The 23,097-nt window shown below is 42.8% G+C and overlaps 1 protein-coding gene across 18 annotated transcripts in view; it reads left to right on the forward strand.

Annotated features, from left to right (window-relative positions):
- Positions 1–1,926: 1,926 nt before the first annotated feature.
- ZNF76 (zinc finger protein 76) overlaps positions 1,927–23,097 on the forward strand; it is a 31,586-nt gene continuing 10,415 nt past the window's right edge. For 2 of the 18 annotated variants that reach the window (XM_084853076.1, XM_084853068.1), the window contains exons 1-13: positions 2,048–2,136; positions 5,520–5,707; positions 6,278–6,413; positions 8,610–8,690; positions 10,263–10,340; positions 11,433–11,635; positions 13,770–13,844; positions 16,091–16,210; positions 20,029–20,104; positions 20,405–20,530; positions 21,667–21,846; positions 22,247–22,477; positions 22,688–22,812. In XM_084853076.1, the coding sequence (XP_084709202.1) occupies positions 6,302–6,413; positions 8,610–8,690; positions 10,263–10,340; positions 11,433–11,635; positions 13,770–13,844; positions 16,091–16,210; positions 20,029–20,104; positions 20,405–20,530; positions 21,667–21,846; positions 22,247–22,477; positions 22,688–22,812 (1,407 nt within the window). In that variant the 5' untranslated portion in view covers positions 2,048–2,136; positions 5,520–5,707; positions 6,278–6,301. Of the gene's footprint in view, positions 2,418–5,519; positions 5,708–6,277; positions 6,414–7,581; positions 7,761–8,609; positions 8,691–10,262; positions 10,341–11,432; positions 11,636–13,769; positions 13,845–16,090; positions 16,211–20,028; positions 20,105–20,404; positions 20,531–21,666; positions 21,847–22,246; positions 22,478–22,687; positions 22,813–23,097 lie in introns of those variants that run through there. The other 16 variants (XM_084853085.1, XM_084853074.1, XM_084853082.1 and 13 more) reach the window with 16 other exon arrangements.

The following is a 23,097-nucleotide window of genomic DNA, read 5'->3' on the forward strand; positions in this document are numbered from 1 at the left end:
ACTCTTGACTGATCACAGTCCACACAACTCTCAAGATTGTAATGCAAGTCCTAGAGGAAGGGAAATCTCATTTTCCCAGCAAAAACATTTTGTAGCTTCAATCAAGTAAAGAGAGATTTCTCTGCAACAGAAGTTAACTAACCTAAAAGAGGAAATTTAGATTGTTTGCAACAATTGACTGATAACAGCACAAATACTAAGGAATAGTGTTTGGGCCTTTTGCAACAACTGAGTAATGGCTGCACTTTTAGACCATTCCTATACAGGGCTAGACACACCTACGTCCATTGATGTCAGCAGCACGCTAGGTAGCCGCCTTGTTCATTAGTGTATTCAATCCTGCCTTTTGGGGTGGCCAGACATCCTACTTTATAGAGGTCCTCTACTTGAAGGTCTGTCATGGGACAGTCCTCTATTTGAAAGTGTCCTCTATGGAAGGGCTGTTCACTCCCAAGTCATGTTGAAAGATAATCATAAGAAACTGTAAAAAGGGCAAGCAAGGATCTTGAAACTACCCATCGACAGCTAGCACCTGGTCAGCAGACTGAGCAGGCTCATAGTCTTCCCCGCTATGGTGAGATGTATTATAGTTCTATTTAATAATAATTTCAAATTTGCATCTATAGATATAAATTAGCATATGCAATTTTTGTGCAATCCTGTGCCCTCTTATTTAGCAATGCATAGTCTCTCTTTTTCACATGTGTAACTGGCCTCCCTACTTTCCATTGATAATGCCCAAGGAAGTTAACAAAGGTTGCTTCCACACTAGATAAGAGTCTTTTAGTACTGGTGAGGCCTTGCTTTTCTGCATTGCAATCTGCTGCAAGCTGAATGGCCTTTATACATTTTAATCAGAAAGTCCCACTCAGCAAAGGACCTTTAGAACATTAATTAAAAGCTTCTTGCTTGCTACCCTTCTCCTTGTAATGCTTCCTGTTGAGAGGAGCAGTGAGATTTATGATAAAGATGGAAGCAGCAGCAGGAAATCAAGACAGTTACAAATGGAAGACATCTGGACCCCTGTAAAGTTCCATGAATGAGGCAGGGTGATTACACAATAAAGGCCTTGTCTGGAAGCTCCAGCTGCTTTTTTTCTGGCAGGACCCATGTGTAATATTAAAACAAAAATAATTACATATCTTTGTGGGGAATATGTAAGAGTAAGGCAGCAATCCTATGTACACTCACTTGGGGGTAAGCCCCATTGAAACCTATCGGACCTTTGAAAAGACATGCATAATTTTTCACCATACAGCTGCAGACCTAAGCCAAGAAGCAGATTTCATTGGACAGTATGTTGTGCTGAGCAATCCTAAGCATGTCTACTCAGAAGTAAGCCCCATAAAGTTCAATGGGACTTGGTCCCAGGTGTTTATCAGAGTGCAGTTTTACTTCTGAATAAGGATATTTCGGAACAGAACCTGGGCTTTTTTTCTCTGTTAGCAATTTATATAAGTTATTATAGTCATACCCCCTTTAACCTCCAACTAAAAAATTCCAACATACTACAGCAGTGATCTAGATCAGCCTTCCCCAACCTGGTGCCCTCCAGATGTGTTGGGCTGCAACTCCCATCATTCCGGGCAAGCATGGGAATTGCACTCCAACACTTCTGGACGGCACCAGGTTGGGGAAGGCTGATCTAGAGGTTACAACCGTTCATATGTTAGGTCTACCTGCGCTCTGTATATGAATGGACCAAAGAAAAAACAGCGCGGCTCTAGTAATATCTTTGTAGTTTACGAATTGATTCTAGCAAGATAGGGCCCTGATCTCTGGGTTCTGCTATATGCCCAGCAGAGGGAACCCCTTGCCTTGGCAGGTTTTGAGGGAAAGGTGGTGGTGGTTGGCTTGGTCGCACCTGCGAAAGGTAAAAGGAAGAAAGGGCAGAGGCTTCGCCGTGTTTCCTGCGCATGTCGGGAAATGCGGCGCATGCGTACTAGCCAGTAACAGCGGCATCGCTTTCCTTTTCCGGGATTTGGAGAGGAACTTTGCGGAGCCCCGGAACCTGGATGGAAGGCGATGAGCGGGCGAGGGAGCTTGATACGGGGTTCGTCATACAGGCTGCCTGGCAGATTGCTGCGGGTGAGGCCCGGTGCATGGCGGTCAGGCGGCGGACTCGGCCCTCCACAGGTCGGTGCCGACAGGGAGGCGGGGATGAGGGGAGATGCGCAGCCCTGGCTCGTCAGGGGGGAGTTCCCATCTCCTCCGCCGACGCGCTCTGGCGTGGTCCCCGCTCGTTGCACTCTGGAAGCGAGAGAGGAGGACGCCCCCGGTTCCCCTCCGCTGGGAGCCCCCCTCAACCGCCCCTTCCAACATCCCAAAGCTCCCCGCCTCTTGCACGATCTTCCCCTCGCTCTGTTTTGTGTCCTCTCTCGGATATTTTCCTTGCATCTTAAATGCCTGCCCAAGAGGTAGGATTCCGACTTTCCCCTTCTGTAACAGCTGTGCGGCAGGCAGAAATTAGAGTAAAGCTGTTCCCGGCAGTGATGGGAAGCTGCACCTGTTGAATTTCTGCCTGCTGTGATCTGTTAAAAGCACAAGGAGACCTTTCGCGGGGGGGAGGAAAGATAGTTGGCTACCTGGGTTGCTAACTGTTTTATGTCAGGATTCCTTTGTCTTAATTTTTGCTGCATTGCAAGCAGAAATGAAGCTGTCTAACCTTTTTGCATCAGTGCACTGGTATGCTAGAGAAAAGTTTCACTGTTGAATTCTGCCTGTTGTGAAGCTGTGGGTGCAGAAAAAACTGGCAGCTGCATGATATTCTCTGTGGAATGACTCATAACTACTCTCTTCCCCTTTGGGGTGCTCTTGTAAAAAAAAAAAAAAAAAAGCCCTCCAGTCCAGCCTCCCTTATCTAAATGAAGCCCCAGTTGTACCTCTGGGATTCAAATACTAACTCTTCAACCTTGATTCAGATTTGGTTGTTGTACCCTGAGCCACTGTCAATGTTGCATACCTTCAGTCATTCCTGTACAATATCATCCAGCTGTTGTGTTGTACCCCTAACCTCCTACTAATCATTCAGAAACTCCCTTGGTATTCAACCGTTTCCCCCAAATTCATTCTATCATTCCCTTTGTTTCCCAAAGCTTTTCTTAAAAATTAAAACTCGAATCTCCAATATGGCTGATTTTATTGTATTATTAATAAAGCAAAATAAAATAGAATGATATATTCCAGGAGGCGACTTTAAAAATGCAAAAGTAATGTCAATTCCCTTCATGCTGATAGGAAAGGGGAGAGGAACACAAATGAGTCCTGTTTTTAGTGTGCTCTCAATAAGCATTGAGGAGGGGCTGTAGCTCTTCCCTGGGAGCCACTGCCAAACGGTACTAAGCCAGATGGACTAATGGTCTTCCTCAGTCTAAGGCAGCTTTTTATGCTCTAAATCAGGGGTAAGCAATCTCATGCCCTCCACATGATTTTTGGACTACAACTCCCATAAGCCCCAACCGGTATGGCCAATGGTCAGGGATGATGGGAATTTTAATCTAAAACATCTGGAGGGCACCACGTTGTTTACCTCTGCTCTAAATTAAGGAACATTCTGCTTCCGTTCTGCTTTCCAAAAAGTTAGGGGAAATCCTGGAAGGTGAAAGCCCTGTATCTATTTGTACTTTTTATTCCTGAAATGGCACAACTTACATGCTTTCTTCCCCCAGGCTCTTTTAAACACTTTCATGAGTTCAGCCCCGTGCCTGTAATGCGTCATCCAGGGACTTTTGAACTTCCAGTCCCCTTATCCAGTTCCCGTTTCCTTCCATTTCAATCTCATATGGCAGACCCAGTCACCTATGGAGTTCTTTCTTCTATGCAAGTTCAGAGCTTCAGTACTCTGGTTCTATGAAGTGTCTGACATGTTTACTCCAGTGACTCTCCAGATGATTGGTTCACCTTCAGACAGTATACACTCCACACTCACTGCTCATGCATCACTTCCACAACACCTGTTGCTGCAGTTCTATTCCTTGGCTCAACTCCTGTTGTCCTAATGAATCTCTTTCCTCTATGCCACAGCATCCCATTCCTTCTCTACTCTTGCATGCAGAGGGTTCAGTGTCTGGCATCTATACTGTGAAAGGCTCTCAAGTTTGTAGTGCTGGGAAAGACCCTTACCCGAGACCTAGGAGAGCTGCCAGGAATCAGAATAGAAAAAAACGGCTTAGATGGACCAGTGGTCTGATGGTGTAAGATAACTTTCATATGAGGTTGCCAGCCACCCACACCTCTGTCCTTTTTATTAAAAGGAACATTTGTATTTTTGAAGAGGGCAACTCCACAGAGCCCTTAGATGTGCAATGACTGCCTGCCGTTTTCATCAACTAAATCTGTTGGAGATTTGTGTGCATACATATTGTTGTGTCATGAAGTATAATGGCAGTTTAAGTGGGAGATGACCTCAAGTCTCTCACTTAAACTTACATTCAACAGCTTAGCTGCCTATTGGTGTCCCAAATTTCAATTCTTCAGTATCAAAAAAACCTCCTGTGTATCTCACTTACACTGTCATTGCTCAAAGTTTTGCCACTGTGCCAGATTAAAGGATTCCTAGACATTACTGTCAATGAACTTTTACTTTCTTTTCTTTCTTAATATACGTTTATCTACTTTTTATGTCTGGATAAATAACCTACTAATGAACTTGGAAGCATTATCCCATAGTGTGAGAGAAATGTGTCTTACCAAGGGTGTATTCATTTTTGCTAAAGTAAAAGAACCATTTCCAGGCAGTTCTCATTACTACAGTGTAGTTATCATGTGGACCCCAGGTATTTTCAGCTTGATCATATGGTCCTGCAGCAATAGATCATAGGATTCAGTGCTAGGCAACCTGTGAACACTGTCCAAGGAAAAAGTAGCACTCTGGGCAACCATGGCTATTGGAGGGAAAGTCTTGACATGCTGATATAGGGATTTGCATTTTAGTCTCCTCTTAGCAGCCAAAATAACATGGCCAGTAAGTGGAAATATCCTACCTTGCCCACATGCAGGGATTTGATAACCAAAGTGTGAAGGTGTGAAGGCGAAGTGTGTATTTCCCTGCCAGCTATGAGAATCAAGGAAGTTGTGACACATGTAACAATGCTGTGTTTTTTTTCTCTCATTTCTTGAATCTCCCAAAAGAAAGAACTATGAAACCACCACAGTGTAGTATGTTTTCCTTTACCTGGTTTTCTTTTTACTTTTATATATTATTTCTAATAACAAAAGTTCTGTTTGTATTAAAAAAAAAAAAAAAAGTCGAGCCTTGCCATAGGAATTCATGGCTTTTGGAAGGTGGCAGAGTGGGCTGTCGCTAGCAGAGCCTTGTGTGGCAGGAAAAGGAACTGGAAGGAACTCTTCTCCTTTAGCACCAGTGCAACAGATCTACACCATCTGGAACCAAATTATTATTGTGCAGGGCCAGCTGCAACTCTCTGAAAACTTGAACTCATCCCCAAAGCTAAGTTTGGCTTTAGGCTTCTGCATGGCTCTAATCTGCGTAGTAGAAATAACCTCTTTTGTCTTGGCAGAATAGTCAAAGTGTGTGCAGAATTCAGGCTTTGGACTCTTCTCTCTTCAAGTTTAAGAGTAAGCACAGGGTAGGACTGGGACAACCTGCCTCTCCGTTCTCATTCTCCACCTGTGGGGTTGCTGATCTGCTAGTGTGAAAGTTCTTTACTTGCCACTGAAGCATGGAACCTCTCAAGATCCAGCGAAGGTGAGCTGGGCACTTATGGGAGAAGAGCTTGTTTTTGCCATCTTACTTTTGTTCAGTTATCATAGTTCTGTTGGAACTGTAGCTGCAAAGCCTTAATTAAAATCTGCCCAAATAGGGGGGAAAGCATTCTTACTGGTTATGTGTCAGTTGTATACTTATTTGTGTTTACTCGTTTATATCTGCTTACCACTAAAGCGAGAGAAGTTGTATAGTATACATTCTACTGTAATAGCAACCTAAGAATTTCAGAGCAGCTCTGCTGATTCAGATCAGGAGTCCATCTAGGCCAGTATCCTATTTCCACCCCTGGCCAGCCAGGTGCCTCTTGGAAACATACAAATAGGGTATGAAGGCAACAGCCCTCTTCTGCTGTTTGTCCCACAGCAGAGGTATACTGCCTCTGAACATGGCGATTCCATTTAGCTATAATGGCAAAGAGCCTTTGATAGATTGGTTCTTGTCTAATCCCTTCCAATGTATTCTGCTTGAGCTACTTTTCTATTTGATATACAAATTAAGAAGAAATGAGGAGGATATAGCTAGATATGCAACTTGCAATTTATATTTTAGTTCTGTCACAGGGAACAGCCCCTCATGCTGAATACATGTCTGAGGAGATACCATCAGAATAGAATGGAGAGCTTGAGGTTGCCGGCAGTGACCCTTTCTGATGGGACAACAGCCTATGTTCAGCAAGATGGCAATGGTGAGTCACTGTGCGGTGGTGGTAGCTGTTTTCATGTGGTCAGCGAGACTGAGACAAATCAGAGATCTTACGCTCAAAGCATTGCACACATGTGGGAGCATAATAGGATGTATGATAAATATTATGTTTTAATGTGGAATTTTATTGTTTTAAACTGTTGTATTATTGTACATTGCCCAGAGTGGCCGGGTGACTGGCCAGATGGGCGATTAAGAAATTTAATAAATAAATAAATAAATTTATAACCTAGGTTAAAATATTTTATTGGTTAAATATATTGTGCATATATTTGAATTTTTTTAAGTAAGCCAGTTAAAAACAGAGTAAAGTTTAAGGCTATTTTCTCTTGGGTGCAATGGGAATCTTGCACAAACAAAACACTAGACATGCAGTCCTTAGTTTGAAAGCATTCAGGGAATTATTTAAATGAAATTTATCTTCTGGTCAGAAGTAGGTGGTAAGGTGGCAGTTCTGTGGAGATAATGTAGATCTGATTTCTGTCATTGTCATGTGTTTCTTATTTATTCAGAGTCTTTTAGTTACAAGTCTTTTATTTTTTAATTTCTATATTTACTGGGTCACTAGCAAAGCTGAATGGTTTATTTTTGAGTTAATGGCAAAATCCTCAGTAGGAATTGATACATACTCAACTGGAAGTTAGTATCTTGCTGCTAAAGGTCTGTAGAGGCAAATTCTACATGGATCAAGTCCCACATTTATTGGGAGATAGATGGCACCACTGACCCCAGCTGCTTTGCTTATGTGTATTTTGATGGGCAGGGCAAGGTTCAGACAATTACCTGGGCAGCTGGTGGAGAAACAGAAGCCTACCCTTCCCTCCAACGTTCACCTAAAATAGGTGTGGGAAGCATGGGGCCCTCCAGATTTTGATGGACCTCAACTCCTGTCAGCCCCAGCCAGCATGGCCTATGGTCAGGGATGATAGGTGTCAGAGTCCAACAACATCCAGAGGGCCACAGGTTACCCACCCCTGACATAAAGTAACAGGTGACACAGGTGTTTCACCTGGCGGAATCATTGCAGCTATCCAATTTGTGCTGTTCCTCCCTCTTCAAAGGATGGTGTGTGAGTGTGTGTAAGTCATGTGAATCAGGATTTTGCTTGGTCAGGACTCTGTGTGGAGAACTCATGTCACATGTTACTTTAGGTGTATGGTTGAGAGGAAGACCATTCCGCTACTCTGCCATCGAATGAAGGCTGCTGTTGTCCAGAAGTGTCAGAATCAGGCCTGAGTTGTGGCATTCCATTTGATCCTCGGTGGAGACAGAATTCAGAATGTACAGAAAGGAGCTTTTCAGCAGTTATTAGAGGAATGCAGAATCCTCTGTAAGATAAGATTATAAAGCCACATCTTGCTTAATGACATTTAAAATTTGCACAATTGTGTAATTGTGATACTGCTAAAACAGCCTTCCCCAGTCTGGTGCCCTCCAGGTGTGTTAGATTGCAACTTCGATAATCCCAGGAATTATGAGAGTTGTGGTCTGACCCATCTGGAGGGCACCAGGTTGGGGAAGGCTGTGCTAAAACATTGAATGGTGTGCTATGAGAAAGAAGAGAAGTAGAAAGTCTTTGGTGAGTGATTGTTGATCACAACAAGGCTTTAAATCACCAGTGTGGTGCAGCTGGTGCAACAAACAAAGCAAGGTGACTTCTAGTTTGTAATATAGTGTTGCAGTTAGAAGTATACTATAAGAAGTGAGAGAGTAATCAAAATCTTCTGCTTTTAAGGCTGCCTCAGTTGTAAAGCATACTCTGGTACAGGTATTATAACATGTTTTCTAATTTTTTTTTAATCACATGAGGAAAGAGAACTTCCACTTTCTTGTTCACACCATTACAAGATATTGTTAAAACACCTATGTAATTGGCTACAAAGGTGTCTGGCAGAAGAGTTCTGAGATTAATTTTTTTAAGTGATGTTTGTTTTCTTATTCAGGTATTTTCCTTAGCTTATGGAAGAGAGATGGCTAATGCAATTCTGTGTGTGCTGCCTTTGAATTTAGTGGGACTTCTGAGTAACCATGCATAGGCCTGAGCTTCGTATAAGCACTGTGCATTGTAATTGTATTTCTTAATAAGTGATTTTCAGGTCCATGTGGAGGAAGGTGCTTAACTCTGCTAACCTGGAAGCCTTTTCAATGTTACAACTAATTTTCTTTTCATCTGTTTCAGAAGAGAAGTTAATTGAAGGGCAAGTGATTGAACTTGAAGATGGATCCACAGCTTTTGTCCAACAAGTAACATTGCAGAAAGGTGAGGAGAAATTACTGGTATGCCTACTGTAGACTTTTTGGAGGCTTCAACTGACTATACTTTCTGCACGATTGGTTTCCCCCCAATTTTCTTTCTGTGTACATCTCCTGCTAACATTTGAATTGCATGGCTGTAGAGGCATATAGTGCAGGAGTTGAAAGAGTAGTGCATGTCCGATTACCAGGTGCGTATTTTGAATAGAAGTTGTATTCATGTTTGCAGATCACCCAGGACAGTCACTCTTACATAGAACAGGTAAGAGCTGTTGAAGTCAGTGGAACTACTCATGAGTTAATTTGCCTAATTGCATCTATTTTGTACCTACCTGGTCTTGCAAAAATAGTAATATTTCTGGTATAACCTGTTGCAGCATGTAGTGTAGTCTTATTTGTGTTTACCTAGAAGTGTCCCATTAAGTTCAGTGGGACTTACTGCTGTTTAAGTCTGCCTTAGGTCGCAGTCCTGTTCACACTTACATGGGCATAATTACCATTTATTTCAGAGGGATTTAATTCTCAGTAAACACGGATTAGGTTGTTAGTCTGATAAAATATACTGCTCAACTTAAATAGCCTGAATATCTTATCTGAGAAACATGTTACACATTATTAGGCAATTGAAGTTATGTAGACTTGAGCTAGTAGAATTTTGGACTGTACTACTACTTCTGATTGCAGGCCCCATTCCATTTTCTTTTAATGTCCACCCCTCATCCCGAGTGTAAAAACTAAAACAGTGCCTCACACAACAGGAAGAAAGAGTTCTCTCCCTGATGGCCTAGTCTGTAAGCACAAGTCTGTAAGAAGCTTTGCAACAGGAGGAGCATTTAAGGATATCACTTCCCAGTTATTTCATTTCTTTTCATTTATTACATTTCTGCTCCACTCAACAGCCAAAGCTGTCTGGGCGGTTTGGATTAAAGATTAAAACCATAAAAATACAGTATAATAGCATAATAGAAAACCATTAATATACAAAAATATTTTTAAAAATTTAAGCAGTCAACAACAAAATCCGCACGACCCATTAAAAAGCCTTATCTTATGCTGTTAAATTCCTAGTGGTATAGGGAAGTCTTAATCTGGCCCCCAAAAGATGACAATGTTGATGCCAGGTGAACCTCGCTGGGGAGAGCATTCCATACTTGGTGGGCCACCACTGAGAAGACCCTCTCCCTTGTTGCCATTCTCCAAACCTGTCTTGGAGGAGGCACCTGGATGAGTGCTTCAGATGATGATCGTAGCATATGAGTAGGTTCATACCGGGAGAGGCGCTCTGTCAGGTATAGTCTATGTGTTTACTACTTCATTCTGACTATATGGAATGACTGTAATAGTAAGTTCCATTTCTGTATTCACAAAGTTAAAAAAAAAAATTCTAACTGCCATTGAGCTGACTTGGGGTGGCTACTCTTCAAGGACTAAAGAGGAAGGGCCCCTTAAGTCTTGAACAAGCCGTGACGAGAACTCTCAGTTCTTGCTAAGTGGGCTTTGTCTGCTTTTTGTTGCATAAGAAACTGACCAAACTGACTTTATGGGAGGTTAACTGTGTGTGTTCTGATTTGTTTTATAGAGTCTATCACATTTGAAGATGGTCAGCCAGTAGCACTGGAAGATGGCACCATGGCTTTTATACACCATGCTCCCAAAGGTAGCTGTCACTTTTTGAATCTTCTTTTCAGTGTACAAGGTAAAACAATTCATAACTGGACCTCTAAGGAATGTGATAATAGCTGTGACTGTGTGTGCATACTGCTTTTTTAATGTTACAGCTCCCTGGTTTAGAATAGTTACATATTTTTATTTTACCCACCTCTTCTATGCTCAAGGCAGCTTTTTCAGTCAATAAAATACAGGGACATAAAACAACCCAGTGTTAGTCATGGGAAAGGTGTGTTACCTTGTATCATAGCCAAACCATGAGTGGGAGGACTGGGAATGAATGAGAAGCTCGAGTGCATCCTCCTTGCCTCCATCAGGATCAGTCCTGGCTTGAAGGGAGCACTGGAAACCACTTGTTCCCTTCAAGCACTGGCTTGGATGTCATGGTAAACAGGCAATCTATTTATCATGGTGCAACCATCCTACCTTATTCACAAGTTTTCTGGGGGATCCAGATGACAATGTCTTCCAGTCGTGACCCTCCCGGGTTTCCCCTCCAATTTTTTCCTTACTGCAGAAAATCTGTTAAGGAAAAAAGATGGAATTGCTGCACAGTGCCTTCTGACTAATATTGCTAGCAGCCCTCCATTTGGAAGCACCCTGTAAGCATCTGGAAGATGTCAGGGGGAAGGTTAAGCTGGTCACTTGTTCCTGATCCTCCAAATCGTGGTTTGTAGGATTGGGAATGTGGCCTATGTCTTTATCCTACCTAATCCTTTCCATATAGCCATAAGAAATATGCTGCCCAGAGCAAAACCAAAAAAAATAAACCCACAACTTCTTCCTAATTGTTGTTCAAACAATTCAAGGGAGGGTGGAATCATTATATGGATGCCTGTTTAGAAATGTGTCTATATAAATGATTCCCCACCCCACCCCTTTGATTGTGGAATGTGTTTCATGTTGCCATCTTTAGCTACAAATAGAGTTGGTATAAAAAGATTGAATTTTGAACTGCAGTTAAGATGATGCCATTGATGCTCTTAACTCTTCATCTTTTACCAGCTCTAAATGATCAAGAGGTAGATAAGTAGCAATTAGAGCTGACATGTGCTACTACAGTGTTTGTGGTCCACTCCAGAGGGTTATGACCCCAACACCCTGGAAGCAATCCAGCTGGAAGATGGATCCACAGCTTTCATACACTGTCCTGTTTCCATGCCAATGGGCAGCACTATCCTGGCAGTGCAAGCGGATGTGGGGCTGGAGGAACTGACCATCGGGGAGAAAGATGAAACCTTTGACCTTGATACCATTTCTGTCCTCAAGGAGTATGCCAGCAAGGTGAGGATATTCTGCTTCTTCTGTGGAGAATTCTAAACCATAGTGAGATTCAAATAATTACACTTCTTGATACTATTGTAAGAACGTTAAAAGTAGGATGGAAATGGCATAGGTGCACTATGGGAGTGACAAAGCCAAGCTATATGGATATTATGTGGGTTTTCTCGACTCTCTAGTAAGGAACACAACTTTTTTTCTCCAGTCCCTCAGGTGATACACCCAGGGTGCTTCTAGCTCAAAGCCTGGAGCTCTTCCAACTATATAGTATTTGGGTTTAACTTATTACGCACTGAATTGCATCAGCACTATGAGAAACAGTGCACTCTTTACATTTGGATTAATTGCATTTGTGGCTTACTTTGAATTTGAGGAGGGATTCCCAACTTTAATCTATCAACTAACAGTTCAGAAAAGGGAAGTAGCAGGAAACAACCACATATTTTGGACTGTAGTCTACTGGAACTACATAATCTATGTTCTCCATGTATTTTCTGCCTGGTAGAAACTGTTTTATACTTGCTTTATACTGATCTATAGAGGTGGTAGTTCTCTATATTGTTAGACAGCTGCCATCTCATACCTGGCTGAACTACATTATTAGATGCAGGATAGTTAATATATTTGCTGTAACTTTTTAGTACTCATCCTATTTATCTGACATGGTTTCTTACTTCAATCTCTTTACTGACTTGCAGTTCAGCTGATGAGATCTACCAGGCATAGTGACAGTGTGTAGCTGTTCACAGGCCTTCTTTGCACTTGGTTTCCTACTTATTTTTCTTTCTCTCTCCCTCAGCTAGAGGCTGCCCCTTCCTCAGCTCTTAGAAGGTTGTCTGAACAAGAACGCTCTTAAAATTTGGCAAAAGGGCCCATCTGTAATCTCTTGATTCTTAATAGTGTTACCGATGCTTAGTATCTCAGCTAGTCCAATATAAATTATCATATTGATAAATTTATGTATTAATTTATTTAGTTAATATCCTGTCCTTCTGCCAAAAAAAAAAATTCACAACCAAGGCGACTAACAAAATCCAGATTAAAAACAAAATCTTAATTTAAACACAACATAAAAAAGATAAATTAAAAACACAGCAATAAAACAAATGAACATCACCAACTAATTAACCCCTTTCCCTTCTGCCACAGACAAGCTTATATGCCAAAGGCCTGCCTGAATACAGTTGGAAGGACAAAAGAGAGGGGGCCAACCTGGCCTCCCTCGGCAGGGAGTTCCAAAGCCTGGGAGCGGCCACTGAGAAGGCCATTTGTTGCCTGAAAAGGTGCCTAATTCAGACTGTTACAGAGACTCAGACCTATAACATTTCCCTGTGTTGCAAAATGATCGAAGTGGCAGTGGTGACTTCTAAATCTGACATGATGTGCCATTTTAATTGCTATGGCCAACCTATCAGTTAACTGTAAGAATACGTAGCACTTATATGCTACGTAGCATTCAGAAGTGTGCAAAGTGCTTCATGTACATGTCAGTAACCCTTATTTGTGTTTAACTTAATACAGACTGTACTGTGGTAGTGTGTCAGAGCTGTGAGGAACAATATGTTTGTTAGAATTGAATGATTCCAATTGGAATAGTAGCTCAAAGATTGCTGATGGTGGGGTAGGGAGGTTGAGGCTGAGAGAGTGGCTTCCCTAAGGCTAGCTAATAAGTTCATGGGAAGAGGTAAGGTGTGAATCTCAGATTTCCGGGTTCATGGTTCAGTCTCTTAGGGCACAGTCCTATGCACATGTAGACAGAAAAAAAGTCCTACAACTCCCAGCATCCCTCCAACCAGCCATGCTGACTGGACCATGCTGGGAACGGTAGGACTTCTTTCCATCTGAACATGCGTAGGATTGCACCCTTACTCAGTACGTGTCACTTTTTGACAACTAGCTGCATCTTCACAAAGGAAGTACAGACAAAATGTGGTTTGTTTCCACTATACGTTGGAAGTATGGACATACTTGCCAGTGTAGCCATGAGTCAAGCAAACCCCGAGCTTCTCTGCTTCTACTGCATATTGCACACTTGTAGTAAATGGCAATTCACCTGCATAGATGGTCTTGCTTTGGCTTATTACTCGTTCTGTACTGTGTAAGAGTTGGTTGAGTGTACTAAGATTCTGCCTTGCAGGTCTGTGAGGAAGAAGAAGGAATGGCAAGCATCTGCCACTTTGAGGTCAATGATCCCCGCACTGTTCTTTCAGAGGTTTGTACTTCATAATATTACATTCCCAATAGGGATGGGATTATGTATGCCAAAACAGGGGCTGTATTTGCCATTGGTGTTCAAATATCTAATCTTTCTTCTTGTGGTTCTTGCAGACATGATAGCCTTGTAGTTATAGTCTGCCATACCCTTAGGAGTAACCTGATCTCTCTTTGCAGCAGCCCGTTGAGGTAGCCACTGTTAATCCCAGGTCAGCAACTCTAGCTGAGAAGTGAATCTACTGCTAAGCAGATATTTGAACATAGGTCCCAGCTGACATCCTAATTGCTGGACTTTGTTAGTTTATCTGTTTGCTTTCCCTCCTCTAGTCTTTTTCCAGTACGTAATTTTGGCTTCAAATGCTCTGAGACTTGCCAGTTCTTCCTGAAAATAAAGTCCATTATTAGAATGATTGCAAGGATGATTATTAAGCTTGTAAGATTCCATTTGCCTCTCCCAGAATGCCATGATGCCAAGAGACCAGTTGCATTTTGCAAGGCTTTGACATGATTCCATGTGTGATATTGCAGTGTAACTTTGGATGCAGGATGTACGAATCAAAGTAGCACTTCGCATTTAATCAGAGGAGTTTAGTGCTTCTGCAGACAGAGTAAAACATCAACATTCCTGGGTAATGGGGATGAGTGCATTGTGACTTGCTTTGTGAACTAGTAAACAAAGGAACAGAGAACTGCAGTTACCTGCCTAGGATTCTGTAGGGGACTAGTGCATAAGGTCTGGGAGACCTACATTTACCCCCACTCTACCACCCATTAAAAGTGGCCTTAGTTGAAACAGTGGCACTGTGCTCAGTTTTCCATGTATAAAATAATATTAATAGTGACCTACCTGATGTGGTTGTTAAGATGAGCAAGGTTATGGTGGCAAATCACTTAGTACATTGTAATTGCTATAGAAATAATTTTTTAAAGTATGGAATGTATTTATTTAACACATTTCTTTCTGTTTTTCCACCAGTATTGATTCTCAAGATGGCATAAAACAAATAACTAAAAATATCCAGGACTCCTGACTCAAATTGTGCTTTGTGTCATGATATACCTCCACTGTTAATATGGTTGGGGTGTGTGTGTGTGTGTGTGTGTGTGCTACCTGCCCTTTCGCAATCTCCTTGTTTCCCTGTGAAAGAGACACTTGATTTTCTGTGTCTTTCATTTGGATGTTGAGAATTTTGGAGAAAATCCTTAGGGCTTCAGCACTTACTTTACCATAAGGAGGTGGCTGAGGAGTTCACGTGTGCTCTTTCTTTTACCGTTTTCCCCCTGTTCTGTCCTTGCAGCCTCTCCGGATGCTTGAGCTTCTTGGAAAGCCTCCTACAGGACTTAGCCAGGGCTTCCTCCCATGGGGCTTCCCTGTGCTGCTGAGTGCCTGAAAGCTGAGAAAGGAGTTGTTCTTTTTGTTGTTGTTGTTGTTGTTGTTGTTAAAAGGACTTTCAGGCATTCAGCAGGCAGCAGCGCTGGAAAGCCCCAAGGGAGGAAATCCTGGCTAAGTCCTCCAGAGGGCTTTCCAAGAAGCTCAAGCAGCCGGAGAGGCTGCAAGGACAGAACAGGGGGGAAATGGTAAAAAAAAAAAAAGAGCGCACACACCCCTCAGCCACCTCCTTACAGTAAGGTAAGCACTGGAGCCCTGCGCCCTGAGAAATGTCTCCAAAATTCTCACCCCTTTCCACAATTTTTGGGTGCAGTTTCTTTTCACCCCTCCCCTCAAATGAATGGTTGAAAATAAATAGATCGAAAAATTCTGCACAGTGATAATTATATATATACATACACACACACACCCCCCCCCCAGAGCATTAAAAATATATATATTTTAAGCTAAACATTTCTGCCCACATCAGTAGCTGTGCTGTTAAATGGGTATCAGGAGCAGAAGCACAGCTACTGATGAGGATGGAAGCTGAAACGTTTAGCTTAAAATATATTTTTTTAATACTCTGTTATTAGTCATTCTATCTTTCTTACACATTTTACCCTAAGACTGACTGCATCCACAGTGGATCCAGAACCTCCTTGTTGCTTTGCTGTTATGTCGCTTTACACCAACCTCTCTGTCTGTCTCTGTCTCTTTCTGTATGTATGTATGTATGTATTTATTTGTATATGTGTATGTGTGCGCACATGCACACACACACACATGTGCGCGCGCACACACAGAGAATCTTTTGTGAGGTGGGATGGTCAGTTGCAGGGTCCTTCAAGTCCGACCTCTTTTATGTCGCCTAGCAGGGCTTCCAGGAAGAGGAAGTGAAGGGCAATGGGAAGGGACCAAAAGTTCCTGACAGAGCTTATCGTTGTGAGTACAGTGGGTGTAGCCGCCTCTTTACCACATCCCACCATTTGAAGGTAAGCTGTCATGCCTCCCAGGCCTTCAGCCCATCCTAAGCTCTTAATGTTGCCACCAAGAAGACTAAGATCTCTGTTGTATTCCTACCGGGAAATCATGAACCCTGCAGAAGAGAGATGTGACTGTGCAGCTATCTCCTGTCTTCACAGGAGAGGGAGGAAGGGAGGAGCTTAGGCAGAGCTATACAGGTTTTGGTGAAGAGTTGCTACTGGCTTCCTAGGTGATGTGTATCAGCAAAGAACAGCTGCTGCTGTTAGAAGTGAGTAGCAAGAAATCACTGTATTAATTTACCATATTTATAGTATTCGATTTTGAAAATATTTTGTCTTTTTGTCTATGTTGTTGTTGTTGTTCAGTCGTTCAGTCGTGTCCGACTGTTCGTGACCCCATGGACCATAGCACGCCAGGCCTTCCTGTCCTGCGCTCTCTCCCGGAGCGTGCTCAAGTTCATATTCATTGCATCGGTGATGCTATCTAGCTATCTCATCCTCTGCCGTCCCCTTCTCCTTTTGCCTTCAGTCTTTCCCAGCATCAGGGTCTTTTCCAGGGAGTTTTCTCTTCGCATTAGGTGGCCAAAATATTTCAGCTTCAGCTTCAGTATCTGTCCTTCCAATGAGCACTCAGGGTTGATTTCCTTTAGGATTGACTGATTTGACCTCCTTGCAGTCCAGGGGACTCGTAAGAGTCTTCTCCAGCACCACAGTTTGAAAGCATCCATTCTTCGGTGCTCAGCCTTCCTTATAGTCCAGCTCTCACAGCCATACATTACTACTGGGAAAACCATAGCTTTGATTAGATGGACCTTTGTCGGCAAAGTGATGTCTCTGCTTCTTACTATGCTGTCTAGGTTTGCCATAGCTTTCCTCCCAAGGAGCAAGCGTCTTTTAATTTCATGGCTACAGTCACAGTCTGCGGTGATCTTGGAGCCCAAGAAAGTAAAATCTGTCACTGCTTCCATTTCTTCCCCTTCTATATGCCAGGAAGCGATGGGGCCAGAGGCCATGATCTTGTTTTTTTAATGTTGAGTTTCAAACCAGCTTTTGCACTCTCCTTTTTCACCCTCAACAAGAGGCTCTTGAGATCCTCTTCGCTTTCTGCCATTAGGGTGGTATCGTCTGCATATCGGAGGTTGTTGATAATTCTCCCGGCAATCTTAATTCCGACCTCTGATTCATCCAACCCGGCATTTCTCATGATGTACTCTGCATATAAGTTAAATAAGCAGGGTGACAATATGCAGCCTTGTCGTACTCCTTTCCCAATTTTGAACCACTCGGTTGTTCCATGTCTGGTTCTTACTGTTGCTTCTTGACCCTCGTACAGGTTTCTCAGGAGACAGATAAGGTGGTCTGGTACTCCCATCACTTTAAGAATTTGCCACAGTTTGTTGTGATCCACACAATCAAAGGCTTTAGCGTAGTCAATGAATCAGAAATATATGTTTTTCTGGAATTCTCTTGCTTTCTCCATGATCCAGTGAACGTTGGCAATTCGATCTCTAGTTCCTCTGCCTCTTCGAAACCCAGCTTGTACTTCCGGTAGTTCTCGATTCGCATACTGCTGAAGCCTAGCTTGTAGGATTTTGAGCATCACCTTGCTGGCATGTGAAATGAGCGCAATTGTGCGGTAGTTTGAACACTCTTTGGCGTTGCCCTTCTTTGGAATTGGAATGTAAACTGACCTTTTCCAGTCTTGTGGCCACTGTTGAGTGTTCCAGATTTGTTGGCATATTGAATGCAGCACTTTAACAGCATCATCTTTTAGGATTTGAAATAGCTCAGCTGGAATACTGTCATCTCCGCTAGCTTTGTTGTTACTAATGCTTCCTAAGGCCCACTTGACTTTACTCTCGAGGATGTCCGGCTCAAGTTCAGTGACCGCACTATCATGGCTATCAGGGACATTCAGATCTTTCCTGTGTAGTTGTTCTGTGTATTCTTTCCACCTCTTCTTAATCTCATCTGCTTCTGTTAGGTCCCTGCCTTCTTTGTCCTTTATCATGCCTGTCTTTGCACAAAACGTTCCCTTGAGATATCCAATTTTCTCTAGTCTTCCCATTCTGTTGTTTTCCTTGATTTCTTTGCATTGTTCATTTAAGAAGGCCTTTCTCTCCTTGCTATTCTCTGGAACTCTTCATTCAGTTGGCTATATCTTCCCCTTTCTCCCTTGCTTTTCGCTTCCCTTCTTTCTTCAGCCACTTGTAAAGCCTCATCAGACAACCACTTTGCTTTCTTGCATTTCTTTTTCTTTGGGTTGGATTGAGTTGCTGCCTCCTGAACAATGTTACGGACCTCCATCCATAGTTCCTCAGGCATTCTGTCTATCAGGTCTAATCCCTGAAATCTATTCCTCATCTCCACTGTATATTCATCAGGGATATGATTTAGGTCATACCTGAATGGTTTAGTGGTTTTCCCTACGTTCTTCAATTTAAGCTGAAATTTTGCAACAAGAAGCTCGTGATCTGAGCCACAGTCAGCTCCAGGTCTTGTTTTGACTGACTGTATAGAGCTTCTCCATCTTTGGCTGCAAAGGACATAATCAATCTGATTTTGATATTGACCATCTGGTGATGTCCATGTGTAGAGTCGTCTCTTGTGCTGTTGGAAAAGAGTGTTTGCTATGATCAGCGTGTTCTCTTGGCAAAACTCTATTAGCTTTTGTCCTGCTTCATTTTGTACACCAAGGCCATGCCTGCCTGTTATCCCGGTGATTTCTTGACTTCCTACTTTAGCATTCCAATCCCCTATGATGAAGAGGACATCTTTTTTTGGTGTTAGTTCTAGAAGGTGTTGTAGGTCTTCATAGAACCGATCAACCTCAGCTTCTTTGGCCTCAGTGGTTGGGGCATAGACCTGAATTACTGTGATGTTGAATGGTTTGCCTTGGATTCGTACTGAGATCATTCTATTGTTTTTAAGATTGTACCCCAGTACTGCTTTCCCCACCCTTTTGTTGACTATGAGTGCTACTCCATTTCTTCTAAGGGATTCTTGCCCACAGTAGTAGATATGATGGTCACCTGAATTAAATTCGCCCATGCCTGTCCATTTGAGTTCGCTGATTCCCAAGATGTCGATGTTCAATCTTGCCATCTCATGTTTGACCACCTCTAGCTTACCTTGATTCATTGATCTGACATTCCAGGTTCCTAAACAATATTGTTCTTTACAGCATCGGATTTTCTTTTCACCACCAGACACATCCACAGCTGAGTGTCCTTTCAGGTTTGGCCCAGCCGCTTCACTCTTTCTGGCGCTACTTGGAAATACCCTCTGCTCTTCCCCAGTAGCATATTGGACACCTTCCGACCTGAGGGGCTCATCTTCCGGCGTCATCTCTTTTAGCCTTGTGATACGTTCCATGGGGTTTTCTTGGCAAGAATACTGGAGTGGGTTGCCATTTCCTTCTCCAGTGGACCACATTTTGTCAGAACTCTCTGCCATGACCTGTCCGTCTTGGGTGGCCCTGCACGGCATAGGTGGGAACATAGCAAGATTTTTTTTTCTATATATATCATTTTTAAACTAACCGGAGTTTCTCATTACATCCAAATTTGGAGAACTTTGGTTAGTGAACATGCCAAGATCATAAGCCATGATTTCATCCTGGCTTGTTTTGAAGTGGAACTAACCAGAGTTTCCCCAAATTCAAATGTAATGGGGAACTCTGGTCAATTTAAAAACATCCTATCAGAATAGTACTGGAGAGACAGGATCTGATATAGTGAAGTAAGGGAGAGTCTGGGTGTACATGTCTTTTCCCCTAGATTCCAAATTGGAATTGCTCCATTCAGCTTTTCTTTGTTTTTCTACAGGTGCATGAACGTGTTCATACAGGTGATCGTCCATACAGATGTGACTTCTCAAGCTGTGGGAAAACCTTTGCTACAGGTAACGCTTGTAGGCCATTTGCCATGACACTACATAAAACTTCAAGAATGAGAAATTCTGTTGCTCTAGTAGAGTTATGGATCTGATAATGAAGATCCAGGTGTAGTAAGCCAAAGAGTATTGAGCTTAACGGACTGATGAAATAGTACCAACTGCAAACCAAACGTGTAGTTCAGATGACCCAAGCGTTCCCACCTTCAAAGCTTCCTACGTGCTACATTTTGGAAAGGGGCTTGTGTCACTGTGCTGTATTCACTAATTCGTGATGGTGTTAACCTTGCACAAACTTTTCCCTTACAGGATATAGCCTAAAGAGCCACGTGAGAACCCACACGGGTGAGAAGCCATACAAGTGCCCAGAAGACTTATGCACCAAAGCCTTCAAGACCTCTGGAGACCTGCAGAAACATATTCGGACACATACTGGTCTGTCCTGCAGGGGTGATAGTTTTAATTCGGGGCTAGATATAAACTGAAGTCTATAAGGGAACACCTCCCCCCAAGACCAAATAGTTCAAAGAGAGCCAAAAGATGTACACATGTAAAGGCCAGCCTCTGTATCAAAGAATTCCGTATTCCGTAATAAATTGTGCAAATGTATATAAATTTAATTTGCATAACTTTTAGCACAGTATTTGGGTTTCAGCATGGTTTAGAGTTTTGGCAAAGGCAGATTTAGCAATGAAGGAGAAGAAGCCAGAGAACAGGCTTCTCGGAGCAGCAGGAAAGGTTTGTGCCAGGAGGATTAGAAGCTTGGATCAGTTTATAGAGGAAAATGTTTGGCATACTTGAGGATACATGGAAATAAGTGATATCCTGAGAGATGAGTGGCTGCCTGTTCACAATTGTCTAGATTTGAGTTTTTTGTGTTCTGCACTCATATCATAGATAAGTCTCAGCCTTGTGGTCACTGGCAGTTAACAGGCAGGATATTCAAATGAGATTGTCACAGTGGGTTGGATCCAGTCTTAGCCAAGCTTTGAGTAGACCCACTGAAATCCCTGTGACTTAAGTTAGTTATGACTAACTTGTTCCATTGATTTCAGTGGGTCTACTTGAAGCATGGCTAAGACTGGAACCAACCCAATGATTTTTTTTTTAAATAAAAGCATCATGAGATAGAAACTGTCTCCTGTTCTGTGCCTCAGCCGGAGTGGATAAGCTCAGGTTTATGAGCCTCTGGATGTGGCTCACCAGTCAATTTTTAAACCAGGGCACTAGTGGACAAATGTTTTTCTGTTCCTACCTTCAATTCATGAAGGCTGTAGAACTGATCAAACCTTGTAGTCCTTAGAATGAGGCAGTGCTCAAGTTGTAGCTATCTGAGGAATATAGTTTGGCCTTCTAAATTGTTGTACTAATTCTAGGTTGACATGTACTATAATCTTTGGCTTAGTGAAATTAAGCAGATGCTGTATCGGAGACAGAAGACAGCTGCCATTGTCCTGTCCAGCGTAACAATATGGCATTCACACTTGAAGGAAAGAGTGAAATCTGTCTAGAATTCTCAGTGCTTTTGCTGGCTCAATAAGGATGTCGTCTGTCTGTTCCCTCCACCTAAGGTGAGCGGCCCTTCAGATGCCCCTTTGAAGGCTGCGGCCGCTCTTTCACCACCTCCAATATACGCAAAGTCCACATCCGGACGCACACCGGTGAGCGACCATATATGTGCCGTGAACCTAACTGTGGGAGAGGGTTCACTAGCGCCACCAACTACAAGAACCACATGAGAATCCATACAGGTAAACATGGGCATGCTTTTCTTTCACTATTCACAGTGGTGGTGACACTTGGCTGGTAAGCTGGCCCAGTGACACATTTCTGGATTCTGAAAATCTATATGGAAAGAATTACACTGGGCTTGCTCAGCCAAACCAGCTCCCATTTGCAAGATGACCAGAGGAAAGAAAAAATGTGTTGAATTAGTAGCATAAGGCCATTGCAGTTGGGTTTGAATATTTTCTCCCTAACCACTAAAAGTACTCATACAGTGCAATATTGTGTGTGTTTACTTGGAAGTAAACCTTACTGTTTACTGAATGGGGCTTAGTCCCCAGAAAGTGTGTTCTAGAATTACAGCCTTACTTTATGCTGTGAAGCAAGAGACATATTTCTCTGTGTGTGCATCTTATTATGTCCCAGGGGAGAAGCCATATGCGTGCCTGGTGCCAGGCTGTGGAAAACGTTTCACAGAATATTCCAGCCTCTACAAACACCACGTGGTTCACACACATTGCAAGCCATACACCTGCAACACTTGTGGCAAAACCTACCGCCAGACCTCTACATTGGCCATGCATAAGCGCACCACACATGGGGAGGTGGAGGCCACAGAGGAGAGTGAACAGGCTCTCTATGATCAGCAGATGGGAGGTGAGTAGGCAACCTAGTTGGGCTGGTAGATTCTTGTCGCTTCCCAACTCGTCCTAATACAGGCCTGTGCTTCCCAGTCCTTAACACTTTCCATCTTGTCTCCTTTTTGCTGTGATCACCCTATCTTCAGAGAGTTGGGAACAACCAAGGCCACTTGAAGGCCCACTCAATAGGATGCTTCCACTAAATCTCCTTTCCTTGTTTTCCCAGCTGCTGTTGTTGATAAGGGTATGCCTCTACTGAAGCGCCAGTGTATTGTTTCTGTGAAGTTGGAAGATGAGGAGGATTGCATGTTGACACCAGTAGCTATTGTATCTCAGGATGGAGCAGAGGAGGTATGGAGAAGTTTAGATGAAATCCACAGAGATCTAAACACCTTGGAGTTTTGTTACTCAGGACAAACCAGATCAGATATTTCTAAGGGAATCTCTGCTCTGAAAATACCTTAATCCTAAATATTTGCATCAGTATACCTGCCTGCAACATCCACATAAATCCCTTTTAGGCTTCATCCTAAGATCTGAGTTGCTGGCACATCACAGGATCAGGGTTTTGTGGAACTTTGCAGGATGTCTGCAGTTGTTGGGACTTGGGTTTGCTGGTTTTAGTGTGAATTAGGT

Source organism: Heloderma suspectum, chromosome 4 (assembly GCF_057233095.1).
Source record: "Heloderma suspectum isolate Gila_16-S chromosome 4, 16-S_ref, whole genome shotgun sequence".
Classification (NCBI taxonomy): Eukaryota; Metazoa; Chordata; class Lepidosauria; order Squamata; family Helodermatidae; genus Heloderma; species Heloderma suspectum.